The sequence below is a fragment of the Astatotilapia calliptera genome, chromosome 12, assembly GCF_900246225.1.
Source record: "Astatotilapia calliptera chromosome 12, fAstCal1.2, whole genome shotgun sequence".
In the NCBI taxonomy this organism is placed as follows: Eukaryota; Metazoa; Chordata; class Actinopteri; order Cichliformes; family Cichlidae; genus Astatotilapia; species Astatotilapia calliptera.
In genome coordinates, this window is record NC_039313.1 from 22,158,830 (window position 1) to 22,171,703 (window position 12,874).

The 12,874-nt window shown below is 42.1% G+C and overlaps 1 protein-coding gene across 6 annotated transcripts in view; it reads right to left on the reverse strand.

Moving 5' to 3' along the window:
* Positions 1 to 12,874, reverse strand: part of adgrv1 (adhesion G protein-coupled receptor V1) — a 149,927-nt gene that overhangs the window by 89,848 nt on the left and 47,205 nt on the right. For all 6 annotated transcript variants that reach the window (XM_026188517.1, XM_026188516.1, XM_026188518.1 and 3 more), the window contains 27 exons: positions 12,295 to 12,417; positions 11,239 to 11,461; positions 10,897 to 11,101; positions 10,598 to 10,744; positions 10,242 to 10,497; positions 9,583 to 9,785; positions 8,926 to 9,102; positions 8,497 to 8,682; positions 8,231 to 8,410; positions 7,952 to 8,116; positions 7,732 to 7,852; positions 7,531 to 7,654; positions 7,304 to 7,442; positions 6,986 to 7,171; positions 6,659 to 6,894; positions 6,323 to 6,471; positions 5,993 to 6,191; positions 5,622 to 5,841; positions 5,271 to 5,510; positions 4,948 to 5,097; positions 4,620 to 4,840; positions 4,255 to 4,534; positions 3,979 to 4,122; positions 2,101 to 2,272; positions 1,804 to 1,945; positions 1,152 to 1,720; positions 778 to 1,041 (listed from right to left, as the gene is read on the reverse strand). In XM_026188517.1, coding sequence (XP_026044302.1) covers positions 778 to 1,041; positions 1,152 to 1,720; positions 1,804 to 1,945; positions 2,101 to 2,272; positions 3,979 to 4,122; positions 4,255 to 4,534; positions 4,620 to 4,840; positions 4,948 to 5,097; positions 5,271 to 5,510; positions 5,622 to 5,841; positions 5,993 to 6,191; positions 6,323 to 6,471; positions 6,659 to 6,894; positions 6,986 to 7,171; positions 7,304 to 7,442; positions 7,531 to 7,654; positions 7,732 to 7,852; positions 7,952 to 8,116; positions 8,231 to 8,410; positions 8,497 to 8,682; positions 8,926 to 9,102; positions 9,583 to 9,785; positions 10,242 to 10,497; positions 10,598 to 10,744; positions 10,897 to 11,101; positions 11,239 to 11,461; positions 12,295 to 12,417 — 5,421 coding nt within the window. The remainder of the gene's footprint in view (positions 1 to 777; positions 1,042 to 1,151; positions 1,721 to 1,803; positions 1,946 to 2,100; positions 2,273 to 3,978; positions 4,123 to 4,254; positions 4,535 to 4,619; positions 4,841 to 4,947; positions 5,098 to 5,270; positions 5,511 to 5,621; positions 5,842 to 5,992; positions 6,192 to 6,322; positions 6,472 to 6,658; positions 6,895 to 6,985; positions 7,172 to 7,303; positions 7,443 to 7,530; positions 7,655 to 7,731; positions 7,853 to 7,951; positions 8,117 to 8,230; positions 8,411 to 8,496; positions 8,683 to 8,925; positions 9,103 to 9,582; positions 9,786 to 10,241; positions 10,498 to 10,597; positions 10,745 to 10,896; positions 11,102 to 11,238; positions 11,462 to 12,294; positions 12,418 to 12,874) is intronic.

Below are 12,874 nucleotides of genomic sequence, written 5' to 3' on the forward strand. Positions count from 1 at the left end.
ACTGCGGGATTTGATTTCCTGCCGTTGTAGTGTGTTACTGATGGTGACCTTTGTTACTTTGATCCCAGCTCTCTGCAGGTCATTCACCAGGTCCCCCCGTGTGGTTCTGGGATCTTTGCTCACCGTTCTCATGATCATTTTGACCCCACGGGATGAGATCTTGCGTGCAGCCCTAGATCGAGGGAGATTATCAGTGGTCTTGTATGGCTTCCATTTTCTGATGATTGCTCCCACAGTTGATTTTTTTCACACCAAGCTGCTTGCCTATTGTAGATTCACTCTTCCCAGTCTGGTGCAGGTCTACAATACTTTTCCTGGTGTCCTTCGAAAGCTCTTTGGTCTTGGCCATGGCGGCGTTTGGAGTCTGACTGTTTGAGGCTGTGGACAGGTGTCTTTTATACAGATGATGAGTTCAAACAGGTGCCATCCATACAGGTAACGAGTGGGGGAAAGAAAAGCTTCTTACAGAAGACGTTACAGGTCTGTGAGAGCCAGAGATTTTCCTTGTTTGAGGTGACCAAATACTTATTTTCCACCCTAATTTACGAATAAATTCTTTACAAATCCTACCATGTGAATTCATGGATTTTTTTTTCACATTCTGTCTCTCACAGTTGAAGTGTACCTCTGGTGCAAATTACTGACCTCTGTCATCATTTTAAGTGGGGGAACTTCCATAATCGGTGGCTGACTAAATACTTTTTTGCCCCACTGTAGAGGAATACACATTACATAGTTATTAGAACGTATACCATAAAGCCTCTTTCATGCATTTACCAAGAATAGTGATTTTGGCAAAAGCTCCAAATCCCTGGAGAGAAGTGTTTGTGATCTGTGCTCCTCCCTCTGGATCACTGAGGTAAACATAGAATACTTCCTGTCCCTCAGGCTCTGAGTCATCCAGGATGAAGAGGATAACCTCTGTCTCATTCTCACCAGCTTGCAGGGACACTATAGGGGACACCAAGCGGAAGTCCTGCTCTTCCTTTGCAAGGTTCCCAACAGGTTTTAGATTGATGGGTAGCTGAGTTGTACTTCCATCTAAAAGAAAAAAACCCCAACAAAAGTTAGAGAAAATTTTTACACATTACACTAAATAACACAATACACTGTCCCACAATATCGATGTAAAAGACATGCAGCACACACACCTCCATAGGCTTGGACTCGAACCCGCACAGCCCCATCAAAACCAGCAGACCTGCGCACCCTCAGAACCACGCTGCGCGCCTGCTGGGTTTCCTCATCCATGTCCTCTTGTACCTGGATCAGATCAGGTCCAATACTCAGTATTCCACCAGTTGCATCACTAGCCAGGATGGTGACGGTGGCGGCACTGTGCTGAGGGTTAAGGCGAGGAGAGGTATGTGCCCACGCTAAGTCCTGATTAAGAACTTGAACATCTGTCAGGTTTACATGGAAGTACTCATCAGGTTCGGAAAGGGAGTCATCAAGCACTGAAAGGCTTAATGAAGCGTTGGTTTGGTAAGGTGAGTTGAAGACCAAACGGCCATCTGGTACAGCCAAAAAGTCCTCTCCTGCTGTTGCGCTCCCTGCTGTTGTTCTAAATGACAGGTAGGTGGTATTGCTACGAGAACCGTAAAGTTTCTGAATATAAAGTGTAATAGTCTGGATGTCTTCTGCAATAACAATCTGGCGGGAATCAGAGGAAAACTGGTAGATCCCCAGTGGCTCCACCTCTGCCACTGTAAAACCTGACCTGTGCAGGGAGAGGAATTAGAGTGAGGTCACATGTGAAATTCAATGAGTAAGTAGCAGTCCAATATTCAGTGTACCAACTACCTGAACTTGACAGCATCAGCTCCAGCAGAGCTGGAGGCAGCAGCGGTGAGGTGTATAGCATAAGAAGCTGGATCCAATGAATCGGCAACTGCTGTTAGCGATATGGCTTTACTCCTTTCTCCATGGGCCAGGGTTAGTGAACCTAAATATAAAGAAGGAGCTCACTATCAACTGTTAGAAGAGGACGTGCAGCGTTTAGTGCGCAGAAACACTACACCTTGAAAATTTTAGTGAAAAAAATACTACACAACTTAAGTCTTTCAGAGCTCAATCCTTGTCTTTTTCTCACTGTTTTACCTGAGTTTGGGATGATTGCTCCGGCTTTAAAGCCAGGCAGAGTCTCTCCTAAAGGATACCCAGCCTTCCATTGCACCCTGATGTCTCCAAACAGCCCTTTTCGTGTCACATTTGCCACACAAATCCCTGTTTCCACGCTTGAAACCTGCAGAGCCAGTGAAGCAAAGCCAACCTACAGAACATAAATGATAGAGGACAGTTAATAATGGTGTTACTTTGGTGCCCTCACATACAGGGAGTGCAGAATTATTAGGCAATTGAGTATTTTGTCCACATCATCCTCTTCATGCATGTTGTCGTACTCCAAGCTGTATAGGCTCAAAAGCCTACCCCCAATTAAGCATATTAGGTGATGTGCATCTCTGTAATGAGAAGGGGTGTGGTCTAATGACATCAACACCCTATATCAGGTGTGCATAATTATTAGGCAACGTCCTTTCCTTTGGCAAAATGGGTCAAAAGAAGGACTTGACAGGCTCAGAAAAGTCAAAAATAGTGAGATATCTTGCAGAGGGATGCAGCAGTCTCAAAATTGCAAAGCTTCTGAAGCGTGATCATCGAACAATCAAGCGTTTCATTCAAAATAGTCAACAGGGTCACAAGAAGGGTGTGGAAAAACCAAGGCGCAAAATAACTGCCCATGAACTGAGAAAAGTCAAGCGTGCAGCTGCCAAGATGCCACTTGCCACCAGTTTGGCCATATTTCAGAGCTGCAACATCACTGGAGTGCCCCAAAGCACAAGGTGTGCAGTACTCAGAGACATGGCCAAGGTAAGAAAGGCTGAAAGATGACCACCACTGAACAAGGCACACAAGCTGAAACGTCAAGACTGGGCCAAGAAATATCTCAAGACTGGTTTTTCTAAGGTTTTATGGACTGATGAAATGAGAGTGAGTCTTGATGGGCCAGATGGATGGGCCCGTGGCTGGATTGGTAAAGGGCAGAGAGCTCCAGTCCGACTCAGACGCCAGCAAGGTGAAGGTGGAGTACTGGTTTGGGCTGGTATCATCAAAGATGAGCTTGTGGGGCCTTTTCGGGTTGAGGATGGAGTCAAGCTCAACTCCCAGTCCTACTGCCAGTTTCTGGAAGACACCTTCTTCAAGCAGTGGTACAGGAAGAAGTCTGCATCCTTCAAGAAAAACATGATTTTCATGCAGGACAATGCTCCATCACACGCGTACTCCACAGCGTGGCTGGCAAGAAAGGGTATAAAAGAAGAAAAACTAATGACATGGCCACCTTGTTCACCTGATCTGAACCCCATTGAGTAGCTAAAACTAAAAACAAACTAAAAAATACTTCCAAAAACATTCAGCTTTGATATTAATGAGTTTTTTGGGTTCATTGAGAACATGGTTGTTGTTCAATAATAAAATTATTCCTCAGAAATACGACTTGCCTAATAATTCTGCACTCCCTGTAAAGTAGAAGGGTTATATTTAATGGTTATGTGTAAGATGTCATGTAAATTTAATATCTAACAACACCAGGTTCAGATACTTGTATTAAAAACAGATAAATGTACACAAAATAATCAATGACTCATCAATGCCTCACTTTGAAAGTTTTTCTTCAAATTTTAAATGATCTGAAAACCTATGTGGAGAGGAGTCAGATGAATACAATGCTAAATATCAAGGTTTGTCATCAAATGACTAGTAAAATGATATTTATTAATCAATTTTTGTCAATATCTGTGTAAATTACTCTACCCTGACTCAGAAAAACTGACACATAATTCCATATTTATAATGGAAAGAAATACCTGCAAACGCACACAGTGAGCATATCTCCAGGAGTGTCTTTCTCTGATAACTGGCAACAGTTTCTGTCTAACAGGTAAGCCATTTAAATATAGAAAAAAAATTACAATTCACCTCTGAGTTAGCAGCTTCTTCAGGTACAATCACTGTAGCAACTCTGGCCTCGTGAAGAAGGCGTGGCAAAGAGCCAAGGACGACACTGACAAGTCTAACATCAGTGAGCTCTGCGGTGATGCTTGCACCCACTGACAAAAATGCCTACGGTGGGAAGAAACAGGTGAAATAAACAAGGGATTCAAGATATTATAAACTATTCTATTGTAGAAGGTGTGTTCACTTTGTGTACGGGTAATTCTCAATACACGAGTTACTAAACGTGCTTTTTCTCACCTGGCTGCTGATGGGTAGAGAAATAGCACTGAAGCTCTGTCCCTCTTTTAAGAGCAGTCGTCCTTCAGCTTTTCCACCCAGTATCTCTGTTATGTCCATCACTTCATCTATCCCACCTGTGATCCTGTAGCCTACACTAGCATTGCCAAATAGCCCAGCAAGCCGTGTCACATTTATAACCATAGCTCTGCTGACCTCTGACCCCGAGCCTGTGACTACTATAAACTGCTGCTTGGAGTTCAAAGAAAAAACCCCATGAGGCTCATCGTTAGCAGGCACCCTGTGGGAGAGAGAGGAATAGTAATTTTAAGGTCATTCAGTCTTTGATTTTTCTACTACCATTTCTAACTGATCAAATAACAAACCTGATGCGAGCTCTGATCAGATTCGGGTTGGCATCCAGAGTACCCCCACCCTCCACAAATATGAGCTGAAGAATGTAGAGCTCCTCTAGCTCTGGCACTGTATCAGGCATCAGCTTAAGGATGATTTCTGCTTCTCTTTGGCCTTCCCGAATCATCACTGAGCCAGTTAAGGCTAGAAAGTCACCTGCAATATCTGAGTCACTCTGTATTCGCCAGTGCACCTGAGGATACGATATGGTTGTGTTTACAAAAGTAAAAGTATTATATTTTTCGTTTAAGCAGGATATTATTAGTAAACAGTAAATGTATATTTAAGATATGACCATACCGTGATGTTACCCATGACACCCTCTCTGCGCATAATCAGATAGGAAATGTTCAATGGGCCCTCTGCTTCTGTGGATTCATTGTAGACACGCTCTCGAAGCGCATCCTCAGTAAACTGGATGATACCATTGGGATCACCAAATTTCTCTATCTGACAGACAAAAAACATTTGGAGAAAAGGAATGATTGCGGTGCCGAGCTTAATTCCAGTACAACTTGCCTTCAGCGAAAAAAGTGCTCTGAAAGAGAAACTGTGCACAACAATATGAGCGAACTGATTAATGATGGCGAAATCAAGTTTGCAGTCATTACATGGTGAAATACCTTCAGTGTTATGGAACTAGCCTGAGGATCAACATCCATCTCTCCAGACAGAATATTGAGCTCTATAACAAATGTCTCTTCCACCTCTACTTCCCCATGAGGGAGAATCCGCAGCTCTATGGTGTGCGTGCTTTTCTCTCCATCCTTGAAGAACAGGGACCCGTTCACAGGTCCTCTAATGTCAGTATTGATGAGGGGAAGAGCCTCTCTACTGTTAGGGCCAAGGATTATCCAAGCAACCTGTGAAAAGAGAGGGCTAGTTTGAACTGTATGATGTCACCATGGAAACCAACGTGCTCTAGCAGTAAGCTGCAATGATGCGATTTATTTTTATAGCATTGTTCCTCATACCGTTGCATTGCCCACAAGGCCGCCTGATCTCTCCAAAACCAGACTGAGTTTCAGAGTGGAGTTGGGATTGGCCACGGTGATTAGGCTTTCATTGAGGAAACGGACAACCCCGCTTGGAGAGTCGCTCTTACCGATGGTTACCCTCACAATATTTTGGGAGCCTAGAACGGCACCCTCTGTAGCTCCAACCAGCACAACCTCAAATACCTCTGCATATTCACTGGGGAAGGAGATTTACAGTAGTTGTAGAATGAAATAATGTCTTTTTTGTTAACTGTGTGTTTTCATATAGGTGTGTATCTGTGTGTGGAATAAATATACTGTATACTTTAAGGTAGACTTGGAGATATTTTTTTAGTTATTCTTCTCACCTGTCCAGATCATCTATGATAGTGACATTAATGTAGCTGGTATTCTGTCCATGCACAAATGTCACTGAGCCATTATACAGGATATAGTCAACATCAGGTGCTGCGGTCAAGCTTCTAGAAAAAAACTGAGCAGAGACTCGCCCGTATGTGCCCAGTCTTCTCACCACTGGGATCAACAGGGTGCCAACATCCTCTTCAACTGGAAGCAAGAAAGGCATGATAAAAAAGAATTATTTATGCAGAAATAAACTTATAATTAAGTCAAACAGTTTGTAGCAAATTGTGCAACTTCAGCATTTTACAAGACAAAAAACTGCTTGCTTTTGTTACCTGTAATGTTAACATAGTCCTGCCTGAACTCCAGGATACCTTCAACATTATCATTCTGTAGTATGATGACAGCCAGAGAAGAGATGCTGCCTACGGCTGGAGGCTGGTCCAGTTGTAGACCTGACTCTCTCACAGTGTAGTCAACATCTCTGGCCACAAGAGGGAGACACAGAACAACTAGTTGCCTATGAACTCTTTCACATCAGCAGATATTTTAGGTCACTGGTATGCATGGATTTTTTTCTATTTGCATCCTTGCAATCAGCAATATCTATGGAATAACAGCACCGTCTCAACAAGATTATAAATCTAATGCACCTTCTTAACCTTTCTTACCTGATATTGTCTAGTGCCACTGCAGTGATGTTAACAAAAAACACCTCAGGCCCCTCTGGAAGACTGTCATCCAGGATATGCAAGGCCACTTGTTGCAACTTCTGGCCAGGGGTGAGTAGCAGCTGCCCTGAAGCTGGAGCAAAGTCCAGTCCACTGAGTGCTGTGCTACTTGATGACTCATAGGTCACCAACACACTTCCCTCATTGCCAAAGGAGCGAATGATACTCACATTAACCTGAAGAAAAGAAATTAAATTATATTGCTGTGGGTTATGAAACTACACCAGATGATACATCATGTACCAGGGTATTTTTTTATGACTTTACCATTCCTTCCTTCTCAGTTGTATTGATCTGGTTCTGGGTGAAAGAGAAAAGGCCATATGGGTTGTCGCTTGCTGCCATAATAATTCTGGCATGCCCGGCCGTGGGACTTATGTCCAGTCCTGCAGTAGCAGAGGTCAGTGTAAGCTGATACTCACGGCGCGTCTCAGGAAGTTCATCATCCAAGACCTAACATCAGAAAAGATGTGACTGTGATAATTTTATGGAAATCCCTTGTCATTACGTTATTATTCTGCTTTTTGTCCTCAAATAAACAGATAAAGACAATGCCACAATTTTCCAATGAACACTGCTCAATACCTTAATAGTAATGGTAGCAGTAGACTGTCCATCTCTCATAGTCACAGTGCCAAAGATTGCTTCAAACTCAGAAACTGCAGCTGGAGTGATATTCCAGTACACCTGTACTTCTCCAAACACACCTGGCCCTCGCACAAGGCTGGAAGAAGGAAACACATTGCATGACAAGTTTTTCAATTGAGACCTCTTGTTTGTCTTCACAGGTTGAATCAGGACAATTATCTCACCTGACTCTGGCACTCCCATTGTAATTCCCCTGAGGTTCTCCAATGAGGATGCTCCTAGAGGACTCCGCTATCCCAATAATCCCCAGGGCAGCTTTGTCACCCCTGATAGTGATGGTGGCCATACCTATAGAGGACTAGATCGATGATTACTGAATTCAAAATGTGCACCTGCATTTTGACATTTTATTTTCGCATACTAACCATTTAAGGGGTCTATGACAGCACCACTATCTGCAGGAAACAGCTGTACAGTGAAACGCTCTTCTCCTTCCACTACAATGTCAGCAAGGGCTCTGATCACAAATGACTTCATAGATTCAGTCTGAAACGTAAAGGAGAATTAAAGAAGAAACTTACTACTACTTACAGATTGAGACTACAAACTGGTGGATACTTGAAGTCGCCTTTTTTTCTACTGTACCTCATTGAAGACGAGAGTTCCATTTAAAGGTGAGAGGTCCCCTGCAGCGCGGACTTCCAGCTGCCACACCAGTGTCACTGCACCCACACCTGCCATACTGCGCAGCACTGTTAGTGTTGCCACAGCAGATGGATCATCCACAAACTCTGGTTCACTGACGGCAACCTTGGAGAGGATTAGGAAAGATGATTATTCATGTTGTTTACTCTACACTGAATAGAACAATAACTGTCAGTTTTAAGTTTGAAATTGATGCCAACAGAGATGTTTTAGTTTCACCTCTCGTTTCTGAAATCCAAATCGTCCGAGTGGCGAGTCATTTGATGGAATATTTACAGTCGCTGAGGTCACTTTTCCGAGTCGAGCACCACCAATCACACGCAGCAAATTCACTGTGAAGGTCTCCAAAGGCTCCACCTGTTCATCGTCTATGATGGTGATAGCAATTGTGGCTTCTCTCTAGAAATAGTTGAGTAGCCTCATATAGTGACTTCATGTGATATTTATTGTGAATTAATTTCAACACGGGACCAATATTAACTCACTTGCCCATCCTGAAAGGTGATGTTTCCAGAAAGGGGGTTGAAGTCATTAAGATCGGCAGTGACTGGTTGAGCTTCCCAGTAGACAAGAAGTCTTCCAACTGTACCGGCGAGTCGCAACACTGATAGTAGGAGAACATTGTCTGGTGGTGGTATCTCATAGGCCAGGATGACACTTCCAGCTATATCCTAGACAAGAAATTCAGAAGAAATTTTCAATGACTAAGAAATTTTGAAATAAACATCTTTAAGGATGTTACTGTTTATTATTAATTTAGATATTTTTTGATGTTTCACAGTTGCATTACTTACTTATTTCTTTATCACAAGCTTTTTAAAAAAGCCTTCTATGTATCAAATTGGAGGTTTCCCAACAACCTCAATAATTCAGTGTCAAGCTCACCTCTCTGTAATGTCCTATGCTCACCTCACCTCAGAAACATTGAACTGGAGAATCCCTCGGGGATCATCATTCTCCGGGATCGTGATCTCTGCTACCTCCATACCAGGTCTCTTCACACTGGGCTGCCCTGCTCCAACTGACTCACTAACGAGCTCCACCTTAGTGATGTTTACCAGGAAACTCTCTGCCAGCTCTGGGATATCATCCTTAGAAAAACAAATGCATACATGAAAACACGAAATAATAGAAAACCGTTATTCAAATTCACAATGATTTTTATAAACCTTAAGATGTGAAAACAACAGTAACCTCAAACTGTGCAAATTTAATACAAATTTAAATAAGGAAGGCTATGAGAAGCGATAGTTTAATGAGGATTATTGGTTGTTTATACCCTGATTGAACAGGACACAACAAGCAAAACAATTTAAAGTCTAGTGTTTAAATAGAACCAGGTCTGTTCTCTGTTGATCCTGAGTGTGAATGGTTGTTATTGCAGAATTAGTAAGATAAAGAATCTGATTTAATATTTTCACCTATTTAAGTAAGCATGCTCACAGTTTTTTTTCCGTATAATAACAATATTTTGGTCCTATTTGCTACCAAATGTGGACAGAAGCTAAACTATATCCTGTTTCTTCTCTACTTAGAGAAGAAACAGGTGTTGCTCATCAGCACATCCTTACCGGTAGGATTGTAACAGTAACAAGGGCCACGGTAGCACCATTTATCATGATGATGGTGTCATCTTTGGAAACGTAGTCTTGTCGTGCGGTGGCTTGGTTGGAGGGGGGGTTGTATAGAGCTGGCCTGGTTGTGTAATAGATTGCCACCTCACCTGAGGAGCCCTGCTCCCTCACAATGGAGAGAGTCACATTGGTTGGAACCCCTGCAGGTTGAAAAGAAATTGCGTTGTGGTAAATAAGTCAGTAATAAAACACAACAGAAATAATTACAAATCCATTCTACATACTGTATAAATGTATAGAAGACCTGTAGGTTAAGAATATTTCAAAGACTTTTACTCTACGATTCAGGCTTCCCTGGCATGGCTGGAAATCGCAGCAAATCTCTTTTACGGTAAATCTCAGTGTGATTACTGTAAACTGACCACAAAAGTAAAAATTTGATATTCTGTGATTTTTCAAGAAAGTCTCAAACACAGCAAGCTAAATTAACAGAAGCTGCGACTGAGGAATGTATTTAAATAAGTTAACAATAATTTATCTAAAATTAATTACACTACATCAAACCTCTTTCACTGAGATCCAATAAAAACCCACATTTACTGACTGAGCCTCGTTCAATAATCCACCCATCCATTTATTTTCACAGAAATTCTTACTCTGTGGTTCTTGTGTTAGTGTAAACTGGGAGTCGAGATGCCATCCAATCACTCCATAGGGAGAACCATTTGGTAAGATGGTGAGTTGAGCTTGAGCCCGTCGCTGGTCAATGACTGCAGCCTGTCGTAGGTCTTGAAGTCCCACAGTGGTGACATCACGGAGGGTGATTGTGACATACTCCTGTAACTCTGGGACACCATCTGCTCTAACAGCCAGCGATATGATAGCTACTGTTTGACCCTCTGAAAAAGTAACCTGTGATAGAAAATAACGTTTTACATTAAATGACATTAAATTCATGACATGTTGTCAGTACATCATGTGTTTTATGTATAACAGAGGAAGTGTTGCTCACCACTCCTGAAGTTGGATAAATGTCTGCCAAACTGCCATTGGCAGCCCAGTGAACAGTGAGTCTGCCAAAACTCCCTCTTCTTCTCTCCACACTTAGAGAAATTTGATTATCTTGCTCCAACTCCTCCAACTCCATAGACAGAGAGTTCTGTAGAGATGCAATAACAAATACTTCTAGATTGCAATAAAACACATTTTATGTATTCAGTATATTGCAAATAAATAATTTGAGACAATAACAAGATAGACATGTTAAGCAAATGCACAAGCCATCTAATATCAAAAGGTTTATCCTCCTACCTGAGCAAAGCCGATGACTCCGTAGGCATCATCGTTGGTTGGGACAATTACTTTCACCTGACCACCAAATCCAATCTCAGCTCCACCTTTTGGATTCTTCAGCCTGACCAGGAACTGCTCCTGCACCTCAGGGATGTCATCATCTATGATGTTCAGGGCTATCTCCAGCTCACTATCACCTGGCGCAAAGTGCAACTCCCCAAAACTGAATGTGAGAAAGTAAAGGAAACACAACAAGCATTTCAGAACTCTCTTTGATGATATGCTTCTTTTTTTCTGAAGAAAAACTACTGTGTCTTCACCTTGTATAATAAAATGTACAACTTCACACAATCTGAATACCTGGGTATGAAATCAGAGTGATTGGAGACCGAAGTGAATTCATAAACAGTGGAGCTATTGTCCTCAGAAGAAGCCAAGAGGATCTTTGTGATATTGAAGTATGGAACCATGAGAGAGGAGAAGCTAATGGCTGGAGGGGCCCTGAGGATGATGGTGAACAGCTTTACATCAGGCCTCCAGGAGTACAGCGTTGAACCATTTCTACCAGCTAGCAGAGCATAAGCTGTGAAAAAGAGAAAAGTATTTAAGGTGTTTGAATGCCACATAGAACACAGTTTTTCAAACCTCAGACTTTAAGTGAGTTTACGTCATTATTGAAAAAACTGTGTACAGTACAGTATACAGTCACATGAAAAATGAAACTTTCACAGTACTGTGGAGAAATACACACCATGATTCAGTAGTTTGTGGAGCTACCTTTAGCAGCAAAAACTTGAAGTAATCATTTTCTGCATGACTTTATCAGTCTTGTATCCTTGCAGAGGAATCTTGGCTTACTATTCTTTACAACATTGCTTCAGTTCATTGAGGTTTGTGGGCATTTATTTATGGACAGTATCTCAAACATGGCACTGTGCATTATGGCCAATTTGGTCTTGTTTATCCAAAGGACATTGTTCTAGAAGTCTTGTGGTTTGCTCAGAGGCAACTGAACAAACCACAATGGTGCCATATTCTTTTCAAAGAGAGGAGGCTTTCTCCTGGCAACCCCTCCGGGCAAGCTAATTGGACTGTCATGAACGTTAACATTTAACAAGCTAACTGCGGCCCTTAGAGTCTGACATGTAGCTCTTAGTTTTTTTGCAATTTCTCTGAGGTCTTTTTGCTGAGACATCCACTCCTGGGAAGATTTTGGCATTGTGTTAACATGCATCTGAATGCTAAAATGCTAAAGACAAAACCTTGTTTCTTTGTGTGTTGCTGTATTTTTAGTATCATTATCCTAGTGAATGAGGAACTGTCATCCTATGAGTACTGTCCATCACACGACTGTTCTCCAGATATTTACAGACAACAGTGTATCATCACACGGCAGTTTGTGACAGTTGTGCTTACCGATTCCAGAAGGATCAGTGAAGGAATGAATAGATGTGAGGCCAGGGTGAGGAATAGACTGATGGAGTTGTGGTGAAGCCTGCTCTGAGCTCCATTGTAACACCTCACAGGATGGAAACAGACCTGAAAAAATACAGGCACATGAAAACAAATACAGACTTAAGTTCTTTCACACTAGAATAGCATGTTTGTGTAAAAAGAAACCACTGGCCTCGCTGACACACCCAGGACTGACAAATTACAAACTCTGGGCCAATGTGTGGCTCTGCTCCACTCCACACTAAGGCATTCCCCATAAACCCACAAGGGGTCTGAACCAAAAACACTCTGTGCTTTTTTTAGACTCTGAAGGATTATGTCTCGTCAAAATATACAGAGCATAGTATAAATACATGGGCCTAGTCGACATGGTAAATTTTGCAAACTTAACTGAGACAACAGAACAATGTAATAGATACAAATATTTCTGTTTTCCTTCTGGAGTATCAGCAGTTTGTTTGTACTAAGCTAACCAAGATCTAACCGCTGCCCAATACACACAAACACTACAACCAGAAAAAATGGCATCTCATTGCTTCAA